This window comes from Haematobia irritans, chromosome 5 (assembly GCF_050003625.1).
Source record: "Haematobia irritans isolate KBUSLIRL chromosome 5, ASM5000362v1, whole genome shotgun sequence".
NCBI classification, from domain to species: domain Eukaryota; kingdom Metazoa; phylum Arthropoda; class Insecta; order Diptera; family Muscidae; genus Haematobia; species Haematobia irritans.
The window spans coordinates 72067919-72092681 of record NC_134401.1 but is presented as its reverse complement, the minus strand read 5'-3'; the positions used below and the strand labels follow the sequence as shown (position 1 = coordinate 72092681).

Sequence of the window (24763 nt, the reverse complement as noted above, 5' to 3'; positions counted from 1 at the left end):
GCCATCTCGTTGAGAGATTTGCGGCAGTCTATGGCCGTTTTCGAGTTAAGGAACACAGAGTCCAAGGATTTTATTGCAGGTTGACTGCCTGAGTATATATTAATGCCAATATTTGTTGGAACATTACTTCTCAGCCAATTCACCACCTCTCTTATTGCCAATATTTCAGCCTGAAAACACTACAGTGATTAGGTAATATTTTCGCTATTCGAATTTCCAGATCTTTAGAATATACTCCGAACCCCACTTGTCCATTCAATTTGGAGCCATCAGTATAGAAATCTATATATCTTTTATTCCCCGGGGTCTGTGTACACGACGCCTCACTGTTGGGAATTAGAGTTTCAAACTTTTTGTCGAAAAGTGGTTTTGCCAGGGTGTAATCCACTACGTTAGGCACATCTGGCATTACTTTGAGGACCGAACTATGACCGTACATTTTTTCCGACCACAGCGATAGCTCGCGCAACCGCACAGCCGTTGTTGCAGCTGACTGTTTGGCCAAAATGTCTAAAGGCAATAGATGTAGCATGACATTAAGGGAGTCTGTTCCTGTCTTACTAAATGCGCCTGAGATACATAAGCTCGCCATACGCTGAACTTTTTCTAAACAAGTCGGTTTCTGAAGTGCCGGCCACCAGACTACAACACCATATAGCGTTATAGGTCTAAATACTGCCGTGTATAGCCAATGCACAATTTTTGGTTTTAGTCCCCACTTTTTCCCTATTGCCTTTTTGCACGAGTACAAAGCTACCGTGACTTTTCTCGCCCTCTCTTCAACATTAAGCCTAAAATTCAGCTTCCTGTCCAAAATAACGCCAAGGTATTTTGCACACTCTGTAACGTTTGGGAAATTTATTCTAGAATTTCCATTCTAAAAAAATCAAACATAGACCCTTTTTTATGGTAAGAGCACTAAGTCGAGTGGGACTCATAAATCACTAGCTACAACGGTGAATGGGGGGTTCTTGACTAGCCTCTTACAAGTAAACGTTACAACTTTAATTTAATGAGTCCCTTTTTCCTCAAATTAATACGGAAACTAAATGAGCGATTGGACAGTAATAATATTTTAATTTTGAAACGGGGAATTTCATGCATTAATGATTCGGATACTCTTTGGTGACATGTGGTATCCTCTTTCACCCACCCTACCAATATCTTCTTGACTTACATGTTTGTAGAAGATCCCATAACGCTTTTACCCACCAGATAAGAAGAAAAGTCTAAATTGAGCAATTCATTTTTTCAGATTTAATGTATTAAGTAAAAAGAATCATGTTTACAATATCAATTTTAGTACGTACTTCAATTAACTGTTGAATAATCTTTAATTTAAAATTAAAGTATAACATAATAGAAAGCAAATATTAAATAACAAAATAAGAACAAAATAGATCATAGTTTTGATTGTTTTGATGTACAGTAATATGTAAACTTGAACATGTTACATTGATTGTATTGTTGTATTATTGGTATCTTTTTTTCTTCTACGTCATACTATATTCCCAATATGTTTCTCATTTTTTACCATGTTTTAACAAATAGCTTATAACTATCATAGAGTACCACTCACCAAATGAATGTAGTACAAAAACAAAACTCACAACAGTTGTAGAGGCCTCTGGAACTTATTGCGGTGAATGCTGTTATTAATTTTCTGTAATTAATGGGAATAATGTAATTCGGTAAAAAGTAGTAAAGTAGTAGTAGTGTAGTAGATCAAACCCGAAGATTAGAAAAATTATTGTTTTGTTCTTTTTTTGTTTTTTTATTTTTATGAAAATTAAGCTCCAGCAAAATTTAGTAATGTTGATAGAATTTTCTTTTGATAAATATAAATAAAAAAAATAATACTTTGATTTGAATATATTTCAAAATACAATATTTTGAGGTTATTTGTTTTTTTTTTGATTATTATTATTATTATTATTTTTTTCTTTTTAAAACGTTTTCAAGACTATCAGGAATTTAGGTTGTAGAAAGCTGCATTGGTTTTAAAAAATTTTGTTTTTTTTTCTGGATGATCAACAGGGAACCGGTATAGACAATTGAATGGGATACAATTAGTAGCACGTTGCAAATTCCAAAGCTCCGCTTCTATTTCCAGCAAAAGAATTTTCAGGAATTTGGTTTTTAATCCCACGTTGGATGGTTTTAAAAATTTCAGTGATTTCACGGAATTTAATTGTTCGTTTAGACACTTTATAAGATTTCTTTGTCTATTGTCAATTCCGACTTATTTTATTCGATGGCATTTTATGTAATATAATTTTTGACACAATTATTTTAGTTAAGTCTTAATAATTTCTGATTGTCTTTTTTTCTGGAGATCTTTGCTTGTCGAAGTATAGTTTTAAAAAGAGATCGACATGAGTTTTCTATTTCTAAGCAAGTCTCCTCAACAAACAAAAAAAATGCTAACGGTCTGTCGGTTTCTCATTTATGACCCTCACCTACTCACTATTATCATTCAATTAATGCCAGCGAGAACCAAAAAAAAAAAATAACAAAAAGAATTAAAAAAAAATTATGATATGCTCCTTTGTCTTCCTCCCATTACTAGTTCATTTCTGTTATACCTATAGTTATAGGAGAGATGCAATTGGAGGCTCTGTTATATGATTACCTAACATAACTCTGTTATAAATATGTTTCCCAATAAAACTCTCACTTGCAATCTCTGCAATTGAGCCTATTGCTTAGACTCTTCGTGATGTTTTTTAACAGAGGTCTGAGTGCAAACAAATACCATAGGGGACTTCAATTAGCATGTCAGATTTTGTATATTAATTTCGAACATTACAAAACCAGATAAGATGTGTTTGTTTAACAGACATCTTAGATGGAAATGTTAGATATTCTAAGACTTGATGTCTTTAGCATGGAACTTGCCTATTATTCTCCCATTTAAATCTTCTAGTAAATATATATTATTGCCACATTTTTCCTTGACTTTTGCCTTCACAAATGGTGGTGCTAATTTAGCACTGAACTTTCCAGATTTTCTACTCTGCACAAAATTTCGTCTATAAACATGTTGACCAATTTCGAATGATAATTGCCGAGCACGTAGATTATATTGTTTCATATTTGCGTTATATGCCTTGCGGATATTTGTCATTACATCTTGCCTGATCAAGTATAATCGGTCGTCCTGATTTAATTGGAATGAATGTTCACCTAAAGACTGAATATTATTGATAAGAGTGTACGTTGAACCATGGGTAATCATATTTATCCCAAATAAACAATAATATGGGGATTGTAAATCTATCTCGGGGCCTATCATTTCTATAGATTCAACGCATTCTCCTATCCTAGAAAGTGAGTCTGGAACGATATGGTCCTTCCCCTTCCTATGGCTTATGGTGAAGTTGTAGCCCTGGATCTTTAGGGCCCAGCGAGCTAGACGACCGCTGAGGTTCGGTTGCCTCATTAGCCATACTAGACTCGCATGGTCCGTGATGACCTCAAATTCCTGAAGCTTCACATAACATCGGAACTTCTCTATTGCCTCCAACGCCGCCAGACATTCGCGTTCTGTGACGCTATAGTTCCTCTGGGCCGAGTTGAGTTTCCGGGACATGAAGGAAATAGGCCGTTCGTCTCCATTTTCGTCTTTCTGTGTCAAAACTGCCCCGATTCCCACATCACTAGCGTCACAGTGAATATAAAATTTTCTTGAAAAATCAGGATTTACTAAAATGGGTGCGGACGTCAAAAGTTCCTTTACCGCCACAAACGCCTCATTAGCCTCTTTAGTCCATATAAATTTCCTTTTTGAAGACATAGTCTCCGTAATGGGAAATGTGAGTTCCGCAAAATTTTTAAGAAAACGACGGTACCAGCCAGCAAGTCCCATAAAACCCCGGACTTTCTTAACATTTTTCGGTTCTGGCCAGGACAAAATCGCGGACACCTTTTCTGGGTCCGTCGTGATTCCTCCGTTTCCAATAATGTAACCCAAATATTTCGTTTGGGTAACACAACAATTACATTTTCGTATATTTAGTGTAAGATTACCTTTACGAAATTGTTGAGCCAATTGCATAAGGACTAGCAGGTGCTCTTCAAACGTTTCGGACACAACACAGACATCATCAAGATAGCCAGGGACGGAAAAGGCTGTTAATGGTTTGGAATTATCGGACAGACGGACTTGCCAATAGGCATCTTTCAAATCTAATTTAGTGATAATATTCGCTTTCGGTATTCGGGAAAATATTCTCTCTATGGACTGTATGGGATACGCATCCTTTACTGTTACACTGTTTAGTTTTCTGGCATCAAGACATAATCTGACTTTGCCAGGTTTTATGACTAGTCTTACCGGAGAGCTCCAAGCACTTTGCGAAGGCTCGATTACTCCCAAACTCAACATCCGATCAATCTCAGCAAACATTAGTTTTTCTACCGCCGGAGAAACGGGATAATTACGCTGCTTAATTGGCTGAGATTGACCCACGTCGATATGGTGTGTCACCAAGGGGGTTTGACCCAGACCCTCATTTTCGAAACTCGGAAATAATGATTTAATCTCCTCAAGTTTTCGAATCTGTGACTCATTGAGCGGAAAACTTTGGTTACACCCTTGTGTGGTATCATCCGAAATTGGATCATCTGTCATATTTATGGATCCTATTATACCTGGTGCGAGTCTAAATTTTCGCCAAAAGTCTGTGCCTAATATAAGGTCTTGTTTTATTGACGGAATAATATATAGTCGCATCTAATCCATGTCTAATAATCCATGAACTGTCCTATTCAAAAACGATACCTCAGCATAAAATCTATTGTCCTTGGAATTTAATATTGAAGAAACAAGCTTTTGTTGAGTTTGGCGAATTTTTTTATAAAAGTTCCTTAAACGAACGGTGGACCTTTTCGGTTCGGATTTTTTTTCAACGTTAGGTTCTAAATGTTCATTAAATATTCTCTGTCTAACTCGATTATAATTCTGAAGCCTTTGATGGTATGTTGAATGGGGAAAAATTATGTTATTCAACTCAGTATCTAAATTTGAGCTAACTTCTTTTGAGTTAGTCTGTAAATCGGTAATGTTATCCACTAATTTGGTTATTTGGGTAACATTCGGCTGTTGTTGAATGTTCCCACTGCAGAGTTTCCCATGTTACGAGACTTACATGTAACACACTGTGGTTTGTAAACATTAGGAGTGCCACATCCATAACAGAAAATGGTTCTGTCCCTAACACAATCCATCCACCCATGGCCTAATTCATCGCAGTTCCAGCATTTACCCGTAGCAGCATTTGTGCTTGATCTAATAGCTGAAATTTTTGGCTCATCATCAATTTGAGATTCTTCTTCGACCGGTTCAACCGCATCTATGGCATAAATATTTCCCCGTGGGGCATTTTGAGTGATTGGTCTACTCTGTGTGCGACGAAAAACTTCATCAGAAAACAAATTTTCTCTTTTCTGACAAAGCATTCTCAAATGACTAACGGAGTTTATATGAACGTACAGTAATTCGTGCCTGATCTCCGGTCGCAAATTTCTGACTAAAATTTCAATTAATTCGTCCTCAGAAAACCCTTCATCTAAACAATCTACCATTGACAATATCGAGTCAAGAAATACTTCAAATTTTTCATTTGGTCGTTGTCTTCGATTTCTAATTTGATCCTTCAGATCAAAATCCGTTCTACAATCCTGATATTGTCGCGAAAAATCTCTACAAAAATCATTCCAATTAATGTTATCAATCGATTTTCTATAACGCCAATACCAGGAAGACGCTTTTCCTTTCAAAAGTATTGGTAAATTTCTACATAAAGCTCGAAAATCGCCATTGAGACAGTCATGAGTCAATGTACGTATTCGATACAAAAATTCCTTTACTGGTATGCTGTTAGTTGACCCATCAAAAAATATATTCCAATTCTGAATAATATTAGTGATTTTATCTGCTGAGAATTGACAGTGCACCCTTATGGAATGAATTGGAATGTCTGAGGTGAAATTTGAATTAAAAGGCCTATTTGACGGCGGTGGATTTTCCATATTTCCAGGTTGAGTTCGATTTGTAGAGTTTAATCTCATTGCTAGTAATCGATCTACACTCTGCTCTATCATTTGACTAATTTGATCAACATTGAAACAATTCTCGGTATTTGGTTCTCTTGGAGGAATTAAAGACGATTGCAAGAATCGATTATGATTCATTGAGCTATTCTGTAAGGGCTGATAGTTAGTCGAATTGTGCTCCATGTTTTGACCAATATTCAAATTGTTGTCGTCGTTAAGGTTTTGGGGATTTGTGTTTCCTTGAGAAACTGACGAGTTTGGTTGATTCCTAAAGTCATTTAAAGGAGAAAGTCCTAACTGTCGACGACTACGTGGAATATATCTTTTCTTTCTACCTCTTTTTGAAGGATTTTGTACTACATTTTGTGACTGGGCTGTGTCCATGGTGACATCTTTAAGATCTCTCAAACCTGTCAACTTTCTACATACCGGACATTCGTGATGGTCTTTAACCCAACTGGTTATACAAGCTTTATGAAACATATGATTAATAAACAAATGGTGCAAGTTTGGTTGGTATTTGCAATTTCAACTGCTAAATTATCAACGTTTGATGGATTCATTTTACAAAATTTCATATATTCAAATTTTTTCTTCTTACTGGCGGTACTAGGGTTATTGCGTATATTTCCTTAATGCATAAAAGACAAACAAAACCAGGCTATTGTACGTCATTTTGAACTCAGAACATGAACGTTTATATTTCGATTTCGAACCTACGTAGGACAGATATTTGCTGAAGCCATTATTTGTATTTCCAATATTTCAGCTCAAAACCTAAAACTTTTCGTAGCCTTAGTTCAAAATGAAAATTGTTTATCTTATGGGAATAGCTAACAATCTATATATCTGGCGGTCAAAAAAAAGCTGTCTCTGCCATATTTTCGAAATTCCTGACAGATACGAATGTCTATCATTCCATAAGTAATTTATATGAACTTTACGTTTGCATTTTAGAGCCAAACTATGATCATGTTGCCAAAATTGGATTTTTGTAATAATTATATGCAGTTTTATGACCACAGGGCCCCACGTTGGGCGCCAAAAGTTATGTAACGTTTGGGAAATTTATTCTAGAATTTCCATTCTAAAGAAATCAAACATAAACCCTTTTTTATGGTAAGAGCACTAAGTCGAGTGGGACTCATAAATCACTAGCTACAACGGTGAATGGGGGGGTTCTTGACTAGCCTCTTACAAGTAAACGTTACAACTTTAATTTAATGAGTCCCTTTTTCCTCAAATTAATACGGAAACTAAATGAGCGATTGGACAGTAATAATATTTTAATTTTGAAACGGGGAATTTCATGCATTAATGATTCGGATACTCTTTGGTGACATGTGGTATCCTCTTTCACCCACCCTACCAATATCTTCTTGACTTACATGTTTGTAGAAGATCCCATAACGCTTTTACCCACCAGATAAGAAGAAAAGTCTAAATTTAGCAATTCATTTTTTCAGATTTAATGTATTAAGTAAAAAGAATCATGTTTACAATATCAATTTTAGTACGTACTTCAATTAACTGTTGAATAATCTTTAATTTAAAATTAAAGTATAACATAATAAAAAGCAAATATTAAATAACAAAATAAGAACAAAATAGATCATAGTTTTGATTGTTTTGCTGTACAGTAATATGTAAACTTGAACATGTTACATTGATTGTATTGTTGTATTATTGGTATCTCTTTTTCTTCTACGTCATACTATATTCCCAATATGTTTCTCATTTTTTACCATGTTTTAACAAATAGCTTATAACTATCATAGAGTACCACTCACCAAATGAATGTAGTACAAAAACAAAACTCACAACAGTTGTAGAGGCCTCTGAAACTTATTGCGGTGAATGCTGTTATTAATTTTCTGTAATTAATGGGAATAATGTAATTCGGTAAAAAGTTAATATCGTATAGTAGATCAAACCCGAAGATTAGAAAAATTATTGTTTTGTTCTTTTTTTTTGTTTTTTTATTTTTATGAAAATTAAGCTCCAGCAAAATTTAGTAATGTTGATAGAATTTTCTTTTGATAAATATAAATAAAAAAATAATACTTTGATTTGAATATATTTCAAAATACAATATTTTGAGGTTATTTGTTTTTTTTTTTTTTGATTATTATTATTATTATTATTTTTTTCTTTTTAAAACGTTTTCAAGACTATCAGGAATTTAGGTTGTAGAAAGCTGCATTGGTTTTAAAAAATTTTGTTTTTTTTTCTGGACGATCAATAGGGAACCGGTATAGACAATTGAATGGGATACAATTAGTAGCACGTTGCAAATTCCAAAGCTCCACTTCTATTTCCAGCAAAAGAATTTTCAGGAATTTGGTTTTTAATCCCACGTTGGATGGTTTTAAAAATTTCAGTGATTTCACGGAATTTAATTGTTCGTTTATACACTTCATAAGATTTCTTTGTCTATTGTCAATTCCGACTTATTTTATTCGATGGCATTTTATGTAATATAATTTTTGACACAATTATTTTAGTTAAGTCTTAATAATTTCTGATTGTCTTTTTTTCTGGAGATCTTTGCTTGTCGAAGTATAGTTTTAAAAAGAGATCGACATGAGTTTTCTATTTCTAAGCCAGTCTCCTCAACAAACAAAAAAAAAATGCTAACGGTCTGTCGGTTTCTCATTTATGACCCTCACCTACTCACTATTATCATTCAATTAATGCCAGCGAGAACCAAAAAAAAAAAATAGCAAAAAGAATTAACAAAAATTATGATATGCTCCTTTGTCTTCCTCCCATTACTAGTTCATTTCTGTTATACCTATAGTTATAGGAGAGATGCAATTGGAGGCTCTGTTATATGATTACCTAACATAACTCTGTTATAAATATGTTTCCCAATAAAACTCTCACTTGCAATCTCTGCAATTGAGCCTATTGCTTAGACTCTTCGTGATGTTTTTTAACAGAGGTCTGAGTGCAAACAAATACCATAGGGGACTTCAATTAGCATGTCAGATTTTGTATATTAATTTCGAACATTACAACTCACCAAAGGGAATTTCAGTACCCCCTAAGGAAATGGGCCTAACCGTGGGAGTTTTGCGATCTTTGCAGTACATGACTATTTCTGTCTTTGCTGGATTTACACCAAGACCATTATCTTTCGCCCATTTCTCAGTCATCCGGAGAGCTCTCTGTATAATATCTCTGATTGTGGATGGGAATTTTCCCCTGACTGCTAGCGCCACATCATCTGCGTATGCCACCACTTTTATCCTTTCTTTTTCTAGAGAAACCAGAAGGTTGTTTATAGCAACATTCCAAAGAAGAGGTGATAGAACTCCTCCTTGGGGAGTGCCTCTGTTCACATACCTTTGTATGTTTGCTTGCCCTAGTGTGGCTGAAATACGTCTCTTTATTAGAAGTTCGTCTAACAGCCTAAGTATACCTGGATCAACATTCAGAGTTGTCAGTCCATTTAATATCGAGCTCGGATGGACATTATTGAACGCCCCTTCGATGTCTAGAAACGCCACGATTGTGTATTCTTTGACAGATAGTGAGCTTTCAATAAAGCTGACCAGTTCATGCAATGCGGTCTCAGTAGACCTGCCCTTCGAGTATGCATGCTGTCGCTTCGAGAGCAAACTTGAATCCATGCTAGTTCTAAGATACATGTCTATCATCCTCTCCAGGGTCTTAAGTAGGAATGAGGATAAGCTGATTGGTCGCAAATCCTTCGCACTCGAGTGAGAGGCTTTTCCTGCTTTAGGTATGAAGACGACTTTTGTTTCCCTCCACTTTTCTGGAATATATGCTAAGTTTACACATCGTTTATATATCACCGTCAACCAGGGGATAATTCTTTCAGCCATTGCCTGTAACTCCGCCGGAGTAATTCCATCAGGCCCGGGGGATTTGAATGGTCCAAAGCTATTTAAAGCCCATTTTATTCTAGATTCCGACTCAATTTCCTCGATAGGAAATGATCGCTGAGCCTCTGTTACACCGCCGGAACATGGTTCAACCGTCTGATTTCCATGGAAGTGTGTGTCCAAAAGTACCTCCAACGTCTCCTCACTGGACGTTGTCAAATTGCCCTCCGATGTTTTAATGAAACCTGGAGCGGAGTTGGTGGATGCTAGAACCTTCCGTAGTCTGGAAGCATTTCTCAGTTCTCGCTTGTATCCTCTCAGATTCTTCTTGTAAGCGTCCCAATCCTCAGGGGCTCTAGTGGACTTTGCATTGTTAAAGAGCTTCCTGCAGGATTTCCTCATATTCCAAAGATTACTTATCTACTCTCAAATAACCAGCCGCACTGGTAGTTGTCTATATAAATAGGCAAAAAACGACAATGGTTCCTTGCCGAACAAGCGGGATGGTAAACACAACAGAAACACTATACACCCATACCAACGCAAGCAGGGCTGTTGACTCAGTCGGCATTCTGTCAGATTCAGACTTAAATTGAATGCTGTGTTCGGTTTTCGAGCTAAAAATCACTTTATTTTCGCGATTACTTTTCCTGAAATAATCAAAATTATAAATGAAAACATATTCCCATAATGTCTTGCCGAAATTTAGAGGAACAACTAACTGCGTATCAATTGAGTTAATTTATCTGCTTTATATTGAACTGTTTTAATAAAGTAATCGCGAAAATTTCAACTCGAAAAGCGAACATAGTACTTACCTTAAGACACAAAGATTAATAAATTTTATGAAAATAGAAAATTTTCTAAAATCTACCTAGATTTTCTAAACTTAGCCAAAATTTTCTTTTCGGGTGGGTTCACTATTTTTGGAGTGTACAAAACACAAAACCCCGTATCACAGTAGTGGTGAAGGTTTTAAAAACTATATAAGAAAATTGGATTAACATGTATAAATACCTTACTCGGATAATTACCCAGAGGTTTTAAAATTTTCTTTATTTAAAAATTTAGAAGTTTTTAACTAAAATTAATCTAAATCTTATAAAATTAACCAAAAATTTCCTTGTGGTGGGTTCATTGTTTTTGGAGTGTAGTGAACAAAATCCACCTCCGTATTCGGTACATATGTACAGCTCGGTTGTCTTTTATAATTTTTGCAAATTCAGTTGAATTATATAAAGTAGTAGTATAGTAGTTCACACTTTTATATCTCCTGGCAGCACAATATTGTTCGTAAACTACCATAAGCATTTCCGTCTGAGATTATTTAAAAAATATTTTTCTTTCGGCAGAGCAATCTGTTTTGATATAATCAATCTGTTGAACTCACCATCCTTTTTATAAAAAATTATCTCCAACTTCAGTTCCGTTTTATTTGTCAAACTTTTTTCTATTTGAAGCTTGTGTTCTTCCTTTGTTTCTGGACCATACAAAAAATGACATGAACAACCTATAAAAAATGTTATTATTACTTGTGATATGACTGTTATATTAATCACTACCTTTCTGCATGATTTGCGCCCGTGAGTACCCTGTCAAGTCCACAAATCCATCTGAGCAGTAAACTATAGGGTTTCCATTTGCTTGTGCATTTCCAAGCACAAAATTAGAATCTGCAAAATATCGGATGAAGAAATTATTGAGGATAGGAAAGATAGATCTATAGTGCAATCCAATAATTGATTTTTCGACTTTTCAATTATTGACTTTAGAGTAAAAATCGTATTTTGGTTATTTTTATCAAACAAAACTCGAACATTCGATTTGTCATGCATGCAAAGTATTCTTGCGTAAAGAAAGTTTAGTTTTAATGTATGAAGATTTTCATAATAGTATAACGGTTTGTTTTTCCTTTAATTAATTGAATTACCTGTATTATAGAAAGATTTATTTATAAATAGTTTATTTGTCAACATTTAAAGGAGAATTTAAACCAAATGTTATCCCAAATAATACAGGTTTTTTAACTTGGTAGGGGCGTAAATATCTTTTGGTGGTGTACAATTGATCTAAAATACAATGCCATAGATGAACTAAAATTTAAGAGAATTTTAAACTATACAAGCAGAAAAAAATCGGTTTGTGTTTTTATGTGTATTATCATCAACAGGCGATGAAAAATTGCAAAAGTTTGTGTGGTGGTCAGACTTCTGTTTAATTTGTTTAATTAATATATGCAATATTTCTAATATGCACAGTGATTTAGTGATTCTGTATTTCGCATTCCACCAAATAATTGAAGAAACGTGCAAAATCTAGGAAATCGAAAACGCAATATGCAATTTCACAAATTTGAGTCCGAAACAGATTTCCACACTGAAAAGAAGGATGCCCGGATCTAAAGATTTACCCCCATATTCATAACAATTAACGTAACTAAACTTTAAAAATTTCTTCGATAAACTGCTAGTAAATTATTATGAATATGAGCCAAAGAAGGGGATAATTGAAATAAGGATTCATTTAAGACACAATTTTCTTTTAAATGTGAGTTTTATATACTTTTAATATATTCGTTTTCGTCATGCGGTACTAAAGTCCTTTAAAAACGTGTTAACGACAGCTTAAATTTCAAATTCAGACTCGATTTCAAGTAGAAATTATGTTAGTTTCAAGTAAAAAGCATCTTTAAATAAATGTTGAAAAACATCTACTTTTGAACGCTTTTTTGCTTTGTAGTTAAGATACAATTTCAAGTCGAATAAACTATACACACAAAAAAATGTCTCGTAAATTTAAGAAGATTTTTCGTATCTTCAACGAAAATTAACGACTCGAAAGGAAATTTTACAAATTTTAAGTTGCAATCGTTTAGTTTATGGCCTACAAAATACGATGGAAATTTCCTTAAAAAGTTTCTTAACAGGTAGTTAAAAATTCTTTTGTCACACTATCAAACTACTTGTGAAATGTAAAGTACTTTGTACATAATAATAGCTGTTTACTGTACAATTTTTTTGTATGAGAAAATATTTTTTTACGAAAAATTAACTTGAAAGCGGATAGCAATTTCTTGCCGGCAATTCCTATAGTTAATAATAGTGTGTATAATATTTCTCAATGTAATATTTTTAGTTCACATGCCATTAAATTTATATAAATTTTTGTCAAAAATGGGTTGATAACATTTCATGAAGGTTTTATAAGTTAAAGTTTTCATTGTTCTTAAACTGATGTGCCTCTACGAATATTGTTCTTAGAGTAAATTGTCAGCAGATGCGATGAACTACTCGTGAAATTAATTTTAAATGTAAAAAAAAAATCTGCCAGTTCTTAATAGTTTGTTAGTACGTTTTTTTTTTCAAGTTGGCTAATCGCCAAAAAATCATACGTTGCCGTTATGTTACGGCTACGCTACTTTTTAGATGCATAACCAGACCTTCACTTTCTTAAACAAAATCAAGTAACATCATCTTTACATTAATCACATTCCACTTTCTTCGTAAAGTTTTTTTTTACATTTAAAATGAATTTCACGAAAAAATATTAAGTTCTCATCGTCCATTTTAACCGAAAACAACACAATGCTACATTTTTAATGACATATATTTTCACGCTAAACGCTGCTGATGCGACAACGACACCTAAATTTTTGTTTTTTCTGAATCTTACGACGCGCTTACGTTGTGCAAACGTTGGATAATCGTTTGTATGGGCTGTCGTATACATAAGCGTAGGAAGGCCTCTGGGGAGGGGGCGTAGACCCCCAGAAAATTTTTTTTTCCACCAATTTTTGCATAGTTGTTTGAGACCATATACTTACACCATGTACCAAATTTCATCCGGATCGGATGAAATTTGCTTCTCTTAGAGGCTCCGCAAACATAATCGGGGGATCGGTTTATATGGGGGCTATATATAATTATGGATCGATGTGGACCAATTTTTGCATGGTTGTTAGAGATCATATGCTGACACCATGTACCAAATTTCAGCCGGATCGGATGAAATTTGCTTCTCTTAGAGGATTCGCAAGCCAAATTTGGGGGTCCATTTGTATGGGGGCTATACGTAAAAGTGGACCGATATGGCCCATTTGCAATACCATCCGACCTACATCAATAACAACTACTTGTGCCAAGTTTCAAGTCGATAGCTTGTTTCGTTCGGAAGTTAGCGTGATTTCAACAGACGGACGGACGGACGGACATGCTCAGATCGACTCAGAATTTCAGCAATATTTCGATGTGTTACAAACGGAATGACAAAGTTAATATACCCCCATCCTATGGTGGAGGGTATAAAAATAGTAATTGATATTAAAACTATTCATTCATAAATTAATATCTTAATAATGCTACAAAAAAGAAATGAACATGTTCTTTTTGGGTCCGGAAGTGGTGCAAAATTGGTGGAGAAGCAATGAATGTAATATGGACTTGTCATAGGACGAATATCCACCGTTTCAACAGCTGTTGCAATGAATTTGCTTCACTTCTTAAGGTGAGATCCGAATTCAGTGTTTTGAATGTGAATTAAAAAATTTGGTGATATTTTACCAAATAAATAATTTTTATATTGTTTTTATGATTTTTAATGCATTCTGACGCTTGTTTGAAACGTTTTTCCTCGAATATTTTCCAAAATTATCGATTTTTCTATAATGGATTTAGCAGTTTTGTGACAAAATTTGAATAATTTGTATCATTTTATTTATTCTTACACTTTTTTAAACTATTTCAAAAAAAGAAAACTAAAAATTTCACATTAAAATATGAAAAAAATGAAGTAAAAAAAACTTACTGTGTAGTTAGAATAATTGAGGACATTTTTGGAAGTGTTTTTAAAGTTGTGCCATTAGAATGCAATTTCACAAATTTGAGTCCGAAACAGATTTCCACACTGAAAAGAAGGATGCCCGGATCTAAAGATTTACCCCCATATTCATAACAATTAACGTAACTAAACTTTAAAAATTTCTTCGATAAACTGCTAGTAAATTATTATGAATATGAGCCAAAGAAGGGGATAATTGAAATAAGGATTCATTTAAGACACAATTTTCTTTTAAATGTGAGTTTTATATACTTTTAATATATTCGTTTTCGTCATGCGGTACTAAAGTCCTTTAAAAACGTGTTAACGACAGCTTAAATTTCAAATTCAGACTCGATTTCAAGTAGAAATTATGTTAGTTTCAAGTAAAAAGCATCTTTAAATAAATGTTGAAAAACATCTACTTTTGAACGCTTTTTTGCTTTGTAGTTAAGATACAATTTCAAGTCGAATAAACTATACACAAAAAAAAAGTCTCGTAAATTTAAGAAGATTTTTCGTATCTTCAACGAAAATTAACGACTCGAAAGGAAATTTTACAAATTTTAAGTTGCAATCGTTTAGTTTATGGCCTACAAAATACGATGGAAATTTCCTTAAAAAGTTTCTTAACAGGTAGTTAAAAATTCTTTTGTCACACTATCAAACTACTTGTGAAATGTAAAGTACTTTGTACATAATAATAGCTGTTTACTGTACAATTTTTTTGTATGAGAAAATATTTTTTTACGAAAAATTAACTTGAAAGCGGATAGCAATTTCTTGCCGGCAATTCCTATAGTTAATAATAGTGTGTATAATATTTCTCAATGTAATATTTTTAGTTCACATGCCATTAAATTTATATAAATTTTTGTCAAAAATGGGTTGATAACATTTCATGAAGGTTTTATAAGTTAAAGTTTTCATTGTTCTTAAACTGATGTGCCTCTACGAATATTGTTCTTAGAGTAAATTGTCAGCAGATACGATGAACTACTCGTGAAATTAATTTTAAATGTAAAAAAAAATCTGCCAGTTCTTAATAGTTTGTTAGTACGTTTTTTTTTCAAGTTGGCTAATCGCCAAAAAATCATACGTTGCCGTTATGTTACGGCTACGCTACTTTTTAGATGCATAACCAGACCTTCACTTTCTTAAACAAAATCAAGTAACATCATCTTTACATTAATAACATTCCACTTTCTTCGTAAAGTTTTTTTTTACATTTAAAATGAATTTCACGAAAAAATATTAAGTTCTCATCGTCCATTTTAACCGAAAACAACACAATGCTACATTTTTAATGACATATATTTTCACGCTAAACGTTGCTGATGCGACAACGACACCTAAATTTTTGTTTTTTCTGAATCTTACGACGCGCTTACGTTGTGCAAACGTTGGATAATCGTTTGTATGGGCTGTCGTATACATAAGCGTAGGAAGGCCTCTGGGGAGGGGGCGTAGACCCCCAGAAAAATTTTTTTTCCACCAATTTTTGCATAGTTGTTTGAGACCATATACTTACACCATGTACCAAATTTCATCCGGATCGGATGAAATTTGCTTCTCTTAGAGGCTCCGCAAACAAAATCGGGGGATCGGTTTATATGGGGGCTATATATAATTATGGATCGATGTGGACCAATTTTTGCATGGTTGTTAGAGATCATATGCTGACACCATGTACCAAATTTCAGCCGGATCGGATGAAATTTGCTTCTCTTAGAGGATTCGCAAGCCAAATTTGGGGGTCCATTTGTATGGGGGCTATACGTAAAAGTGGACCGATATGGCCCATTTGCAATACCATCCGACCTACATCAATAACAACTACTTGTGCCAAGTTTCAAGTCGATAGCTTGTTTCGTTCGGAAGTTAGCGTGATTTCAACAGACGGACGGACGGACGGACATGCTCAGATCGACTCAGAATTTCAGCAATATTTCGATGTGTTACAAACGGAATGACAAAGTTAATATACCCCCATCCTATGGTGGAGGGTATAAAAATAGTAATTGATATTAAAACTATTCATTCATAAATTAATATCTTAATAATGCTACAAAAAAGAAATGAACATGTTCTTTTTGGGTCCGGAAGTGGTGCAAAATTGGTGGAGAAGCAATGAATGTAATATGGACTTGTCATAGGACGAATATCCACCGTTTCAACAGCTGTTGCAATGAATTTGCTTCACATCTTAAGGTGAGATCCGAATTCAGTGTTTTGAATGTGAATTAAAAAATTTGGTGATATTTTACCAAATAAATAATTTTTATATTGTTTTTATGATTTTTAATGCATTCTGACGCTTGTTTGAAACGTTTTTCCTCGAATATTTTCCAAAATTATCGATTTTTCTATAATGGATTTAGCAGTTTTGTGACAAAATTTGAATAATTTGTATCATTTTATTTATTCTTACACTTTTTTAAACTATTTCAAAAAAAGAAAACTAAAAATTTCACATTAAAATATGAAAAAAATGAAGTAAAAAAACTTACTGTGTAGTTAGAATAATTGAGGACATTTTTGGAAGTGTTTTTAAAGTTGTGCCATTAGAACAACTCACAATTTTTTTGCTGGGAAAAGTGTGGAACTACTTTTAGGTGCCTTATTATAAATTAATTGTCGAGTTATTTTGATGTCTAATTTTTTATTTAATTTTATGAAATAAAACATTAATTGAACCTATGCGTTCAGTCTATACATTTTTAGCTAGGGGGCTATAGCCCCCCCCCCCTAGGAAAACTGTCTAGCAACGCTAATGGTCGTATATCAGAAATAAAAACAGCTGACACGCCACGCTACGCTTACGTTTTTAGATGCATAACCAGGCCTTGAGAGCTATGCAATAATGAGAAAAGGCAGTGATGCCAACTCCCGTCGAACGGAACGGACGTGTTTTTTAATAGCGGATAAATCATCGTAATAAGTACCTACTACGAATTTCAAGTGTGGTGGGATATTAGGCCACCATGCAGAGAAATTCAAAGACATCCACTGGGTTGCTAACTTCAGGGCCCAGTGGACGATTATCGACTGGAGTTATAGATTTGGCCAATGACCAAGAGTTAGGCCCAATTAGTCGACCTGTAGACGGGACGACAGGTGGCGACAATTTGACAAGTCGGACCTTTTCCAAGGTAACGGCATCAAAAGGAGGTAATCCCTCACGAAAGAGATTCAAAGAACGCAGAAATGCTTTGTTTATCCTAAAGAAATTAGGATCAGTCGACCCAAGCACGTTGTCGGCTAAACAAAGCGATTCCTTAAAATGGGCTCAAGGAATTCTTGAGGCTGGAAAAAGGGAACGATCACCGGATGAGCTGCCATCCTCCAAAAGGGATCAACGATCGTTTGCCTCAGTTGCTAAAGACAGCCTTGTGTTGGCTATCATTAATAAAGGAGCATTGGACGGTATGGTTCCAAAGCAAAAATGGGGGGAAATTGAGAATGCTTTGTCTGGCGTCTACTCACAGGTGCTGGAAAAGTTTCCCGGCCCAGATCCTCGACACCAAGAGGCTGGTTGGTATCAAGGACGATTTAAGCTAGTCGCATTTGAGGACCAGAGGGCTATAGAATGTTTTAGAGCTGCTCTGATACTAATTGGAGAAGTTTGGGAAGGAGCTGCTCTAGAGTAAGTCGAGAAGAAAGACATATCGGCTAGACCTAGAGCACATGCGTGGATACCTGCAAACCCTCCTGACCCTGAATCTATTTTAAATAGACTGAAACAATGCAATCCAGATCTTCCAACAGCTGATTGGAAGGTTGGCCGTTTGGATGAAGTGGATGGGCCAAGACGGCATGCAGTGTTTATATTGAACACTCAGTCTTTGCCACATCTAGCAAAGTCCCAGGGCCGTGTATGTTATGGCTTTCATTATATCCAAATGAAGGTGTATAAAAACGATCAGCTAAAGGATTCAGAAATGGACAAGCCTCTGTCTGAATCAGAAGTAAGCGGATCCTCTTGCGAAGTCGAGGGGGATACCAAGACATTTGAAGACATGGATAGATACCGTATGCGTGAGGAGGCTTCTACTGCCTCAGAACTCACCAAAGTTGAACCTATGGTTATTGCGAGAGTCACCGATATCTCTGAAGAGGACATTCTTGATGACTCGATTGAAGCGGCTGATGTGACGGTTGTTGAAAATCTCGATGGTCCTACGGATCCTCCAGATAAATCTTCATCATTGTAAGGCTGCATGTGCTGCCTTAAAAGTTCTCCTGATGAAAGGGGACATAGATATAGTTCTTATTCAAGAACCATATGTTTATAAAAACAAAATATGTGAATTAAGTACTCCGGGGTTCAAACTATTGCAGAATAGTGGTAATGATGTAAATCGAGCCTGTATAATTGCTAAAAACGAGCTCAACTTGTTTCTGCTTCCTTCAATGTGCAATACAGACACTGTCGTTGCCAGTTTAGAAATAGCCAAATGCAAATATTGGGTATCTTCGGTCTACATGGGACATGACAGGGAGATGCCTCCATATGCCGTTAAGACCTTAGTGGAGGAGTCACGGAAAACAAAGACGAAACTCATTATGGGATGCGATGCGAATGCACATCATAGTATATGGGGAAGTAGTGATACTAATGCAAGGGGAGAGTCGCTAATAGAGTTTATTTTGCGTACTAATCTGGTAGTTTGCAACAAGGGAGATGTCCCAACCTTTGTCACTAAAAACAGGCAAGAGGTTTTGGACATCACCTTGGCCTCGCAAGAACTGAATGAAATGATATCTGAGTGGCATGTTTTAAGTGAACACAGCTTCTCAGATCATCGCTACATCAGTTTCAAATTTGATGTTCATACCACCAAGACCATATTTCCGCCAAATGCAAGGAAAGCTGACTGGAATAGGTATAGGGAATCGTTCAATATGATGATACCGGAAATACCAGAGACAAATATGAGAAATGTGCAAGATATCGAATACGCAGTGGAGCGGATTACTAAGGCCTTCAACATCTCACTGAAAGCTGCATGCCCTAGAGGAAAGCCAAGGGGGAAACATCGACCACCATGGTGGTCTACGGAATTAAGTAATATGAGGAAATCCTGCAGGAAGCTCTTTAGCAAGGCAAAGTCCACCAGAGCTTCTGAGGACTGGGACGCTTACAAGAAGATTCTGAGAGGATACAAGCGAGAACTGAGAAAGGCTCAGCATAACTCTTGGAATGCTTACTGCAGCAGTATTGAGTATACGTCCGAGGCTTCCAGACTACGGAAGGTTCTAGCATCCACCAACTCCGCTCCAGGTTTCATTAAAACATCGGAGGGCAATTGGACAACGTCCAGTGAGGAGACGCTGGAGGTACTATTGGACACACATTTTCCTGGAAATCAGACGGTTGAACCATGTACTGGCGGTGCCACAGTTGCTCAGCGGTCGTTTCCTGTCGAGGAAATTGTATCGGAAACTAGAATAAGATGGGCGCTAAATAGCTTTGGACCATTCAAATCCCCTGGACCTGATGGAATTACTCCGGCGGAGTTACAAGCTGTAACTGACAAAATTATCCCCTGGTTGTCGGTGATATATAAAGGATGTATCAACTTATCATATATCCCAGGAAAGTGGAGGGAAACAAAAGTCGTCTTCATACCTAAAGCGGGAAAAGCCTCTCACTCGAGGGCGAAGGATTTCCGACCAATCAGCTTATCCTCATTCCTACTTAAGACTCTGGAGAGGATGATAGATATTTATCTTAGAACTAGCATCGATTCAAGTTTGTTCTCGAAACGACAGCATGCATACTCGAAGGGCAGGTCTACTGAGACCGCACTACATGAACTAGTCAGCTTTATTGAAAGCTTACTATCTGCCAAAGAATACACAATCGTGGCGTTTCTAGACATCGAAGGGGCGTTCAATAATGTCCATCCGAGCTCGATATTAAATGGACTGACAATTCTGAATGTTGATCCATGTATACTCAGGCTGTTAGACGAACTGCTAATGAAGAGACGTATTTCAGCCACACTGGGACAAGCAAACATACAAAAGTATGTGAACAGAGGCACTCCCCAAGGAGGAGTTCTATCACCTCTTCTTTGGAATGTTGCTATAAATAGCCTTCTGGTTACTCTAGAAAAAGAAAGGATAAAAGTGGTGGCATACGCAGATGATGTAGCTCTGGCAGTCAGGGGAAAATTCCCATCCACAATCAGAGATATTATTCAGAGGGCCCTCCGGATGACTGAAAAATGGGCGAAAGACAATGGTCTTGGGGTAAATCCCGCAAAGACAGAATTAGTCATGTACTGCAAAGATCGCAAAACTCCCACGGTTAGGCCTATTTCCTTAGGGGGTATTGAAATTCCCTTTGGTGATTGTGCAAAATACCTTGGCGTTATTTTGGACAGGAAGCTGAACTTTAAGCTTAATATTGAAGAAAAGGCGAGGAAGGCAACTGTAGCTTTGTACTCGTGCAAAAAGGCAATAGGAAAAAAGTGGGGACTAAAACCAAAAATTGTGCATTTGCTATACACGGCAGTGGTTAGACCTATAATGCTATATGGTGTTGTAGTCTGGTGGCCGGCACTTCAGCAACCGACAGGTTTAGATAAAGTTCAGCGTATGGCGTGCTCAGGCGCATTCAGTAAGACAGGAACAGATTCTCTTAATGTCATGCTGCATCTATTGCCTTTAGACATTTTGGCCAAACAGTCAGCTGCAACAACGGCTGTGCTGTTGCGCGAGCTATCGCTGTGGTCGGAAAAAATCTACGGTCACAGTTCTGTCCTCAAAACAATGACAGATGTGCCTAACGTAGTGGATTACACTTTGGCGAGTCCACATTTCGACAAAAAGTTTGAGACTCTAATCCCCAACAGTGAGGCGTGGTGCACACAGACCCCGGGGAATAAAGAATATATAGATTTCTACACTGATGGCTCCAAATTGGATGGACAAGTGGGTTTCGGAGTATATTCTAATGATTTGGAACTTCAAATAGCGAAAAGATTACCTAATCACTGTAGTGTTTTTCAGGCTGAAATATTAGCAATAAGAGAGGTGGCGAATTGGCTGAGAAGTAATGTTCCAAAAAATGTGGGCATTAATATATACTCAGACAGTCAACCTGCAATAAAATCCTTGGACTCTGTGTTCCTCAACTCGAAAACGGCCATCGATTGCCGCAAATCTCTCAATGAGATGGCTGAGCAGTACAATATTCACCTAATATGGAGGCCTGGCCATAGGAACATACCGGGGAACTGCGAAGCCGATGAGTTGGCAAGGCTAGGGACTACCTTACATATTCCAGGGGAACTAGAATTTGTTGGTATGCCCCTAGCTACCTGCAAGCTCATGCTGGGTGAGAAGGCTGTTATGATGGCAAATGTTCGATGGGAGAATTGCAAGGGTTGTAACGACACCAAGCAAATATGGCCCCATTTCAACTTAAACCGCACACTAGATATGCTAATGTTCTCGAGACGTCAGATATCACTCCTGATATCTGCTATAACGGGACGCTGCCTGATAGGAGATTTTGCAAAAACTATTGGCGCGAAGTATAATGACTATTGTATGAGCTGTCATGATGCGGAGGAAAAAGAATCAATTAAACACCTCTTGTGTGAGTGTCCTGCATTTTGTGTAAAGCGCAAGCAACTTTTAGGAGCATATAGCTTCAGATTACTGGCGGATCTGGAAAACGTTAACTTAAGCAGTCTGCTAATGTTTTTGGAACAATCTGGTTGGTTCAACAAAGAAAAATAATCAAGAAGGTTCAGCGGTTAAAACTAGAAGTGCCCATATGTAATAGGTACTTTTAGTTAATGTGGTATCACAATGGACTGAATAGTCTAAGTGAGCCTGAATCTTAATCGGGCTGCCACTTAAACCTAACCTAACCTAACTCCCGGAAGATAAAAAGCACTAAATCTGTATTTTAAATTCTAACATACCTGCTCTACTAAAAAAAAACTAAGTTGTATTATAGAAGTATTGATTTTATTTGTAATTTTATGCTCCTTGATCAATTTGAATGCTTTCATCCAATTCATTTTGGTCAGTAATGTCTTTTTTTAGAGGAGAAAAAACATTTTTTCGACATTAAATTTGGAAATATTAATATTTATTTCAGTTATGCTAGCTTTTGTTAATTCAATACAAACGTTTTTAAGTACATCTTTACCAAGTTCAGAAATTCGGCACTCGTCGCTAGACATTTCCCAAAAAAATTCCTATTACCAGGTATGACTATAAGTATGCCTTGGCGCAGGCTAAATACCATAAATACCAATATTCTACATTTGGCAATGAGTTGAGTTTAAGCTTTTGAAAGTCTATTCCGAATTTTTGTATGAAAAGATATCGTCAATTAATCTGAATACTGTTCAAATTGAAAAAAAAAACACTAAAAGCACTAAATGAAAATGCCAGAAAGCACCAAGTGCATGCCTTTTTTGAAAAGGCACTAAAAAGGCAATTTGGTGCTTTTTGGAAATCAATAAGCACTAAATTTGGTGCCAAAAGCACCAAATTGGCATCACTGAGAAAAGGTAGGGAGAGCTGGGTATGTTGTGTATATCTGAGCGTGTTTGTTATTGGCGGATGGTTTATTTGGCTGGATGAGGTGTTGTTTTCAATGAAGGCACATGTGTTTTTATTGTTGTAGAAATTTTTGAGTTTTGCCCGGTTTTGTTTGGCATGCTTCAGTTGTATAGTTGGCGTTGGTTTGGGCTGTTGCATCTTTTTAGCAGGTATGTAACAATGTATGGAATATTTTGTTTTGTTTTTTTTTAGGTATATTAGTGTTTGCTTATTAAACCTTTTAAGTGAGTTATTAATACATTAGCGATAAGATGTACGATGGTGATCGGAAGCTTAGAAAAAAGTCATTACGAATGTTCAATATTTAATGCTGAAATGGGAAATATATTGAAATTGTTTTATAGAAATCTAATTTAATATTATTCCATGTAAAGGCCGGTACTCTGTTTGTTGGTGCGAAAAAAGTTCCCCTCAATTATTGTTTCGCGTTGAAAAATGATAGTGTTGGCAATATACTTTGAAGGAAAAAACAGACATTTTGGAACTTTTTCGCGTTTATTTCATCGAAATGTATTGACAACATCGCAAAATGTCACGAAAGGATTACATATACATAGGCAACTAGTGGCTCGATTTACACACGCATACATAATAATTAATTTGAAGAAGCAGAAGTTATTTTACAAATAACTTTGGATTTAAAAAAATCTAATTTTACAATGCTGCTTTTTTTTTTTGGAACATAGCAATTAATTCTTGTGATTCCATTCATTGCTACCCCAGTACTATACATGTTGGTTGAAGTACTAATGCTTGTTTTGCAACATCAATTGCTGTGCTCCTTTTGTTAACATTTTGTTTTGTTATCCCGATGCCCAGTGCAAATGAAACGATTGTAAAATTTAATTCACCAAATAAAGCTTTTATTTTGTTAACATTTGTGTTTAAATTTCATGTTTTATACATTATTTATGTTCTAAAATATAGTAGCGAGCGGCTAGATGTAGGTTGCTAGTTTATTACGGAAATACAACTCCATGTTATACTTTGTTTTATCAATCGATCAGATTACATTTTTAAATAATAATCCGAAGCACTTTTGCATTATAAATTTACAAAAATCAGTTTAATAAATAAAGTATTTCTTAATTCACATTGCAAATGGCGCCATGTTATGAAAATACTGACTGATCGATTTACGTCAGTTTAATTTCAGAAAAACCACAGATGGGTTCGGACAAATTTTTATATTTGGCGTATAATTTTATAGAGAATTGGTAGGTTTTCTTTTAAAATGTAATTTCAGAATGACCCAAGAACAATTGGAATAATTTTTATTACTCCTCTGCTTATAATTTAATAGCGAATTGGTACGGTTTCTTTAACTTTCTTTTAACCAGAATATTTAGTTTTTTATTTTATTATATATTTAATTAGAATTTTTGGAAACCAAATTAATGTAAAAAAAATATTTAATTCCAGAGTAACCCTAAATGAATTTGGACAAA

At 35.6% G+C, this 24763-nt stretch overlaps 1 protein-coding gene across 1 annotated transcript in view; it reads right to left on the bottom strand.

Annotated features, from left to right (window-relative positions):
• Positions 1 to 24763, bottom strand: part of Elk (Eag-like K[+] channel) — a 1103641-nt gene that overhangs the window by 942104 nt on the left and 136774 nt on the right. The window contains exons 3-4 of the mRNA XM_075312997.1: positions 11471 to 11581; positions 11299 to 11418 (exon numbers count right to left, since the gene is read on the bottom strand). Coding sequence (XP_075169112.1) covers positions 11299 to 11418; positions 11471 to 11581 — 231 coding nt within the window. The remainder of the gene's footprint in view (positions 1 to 11298; positions 11419 to 11470; positions 11582 to 24763) is intronic.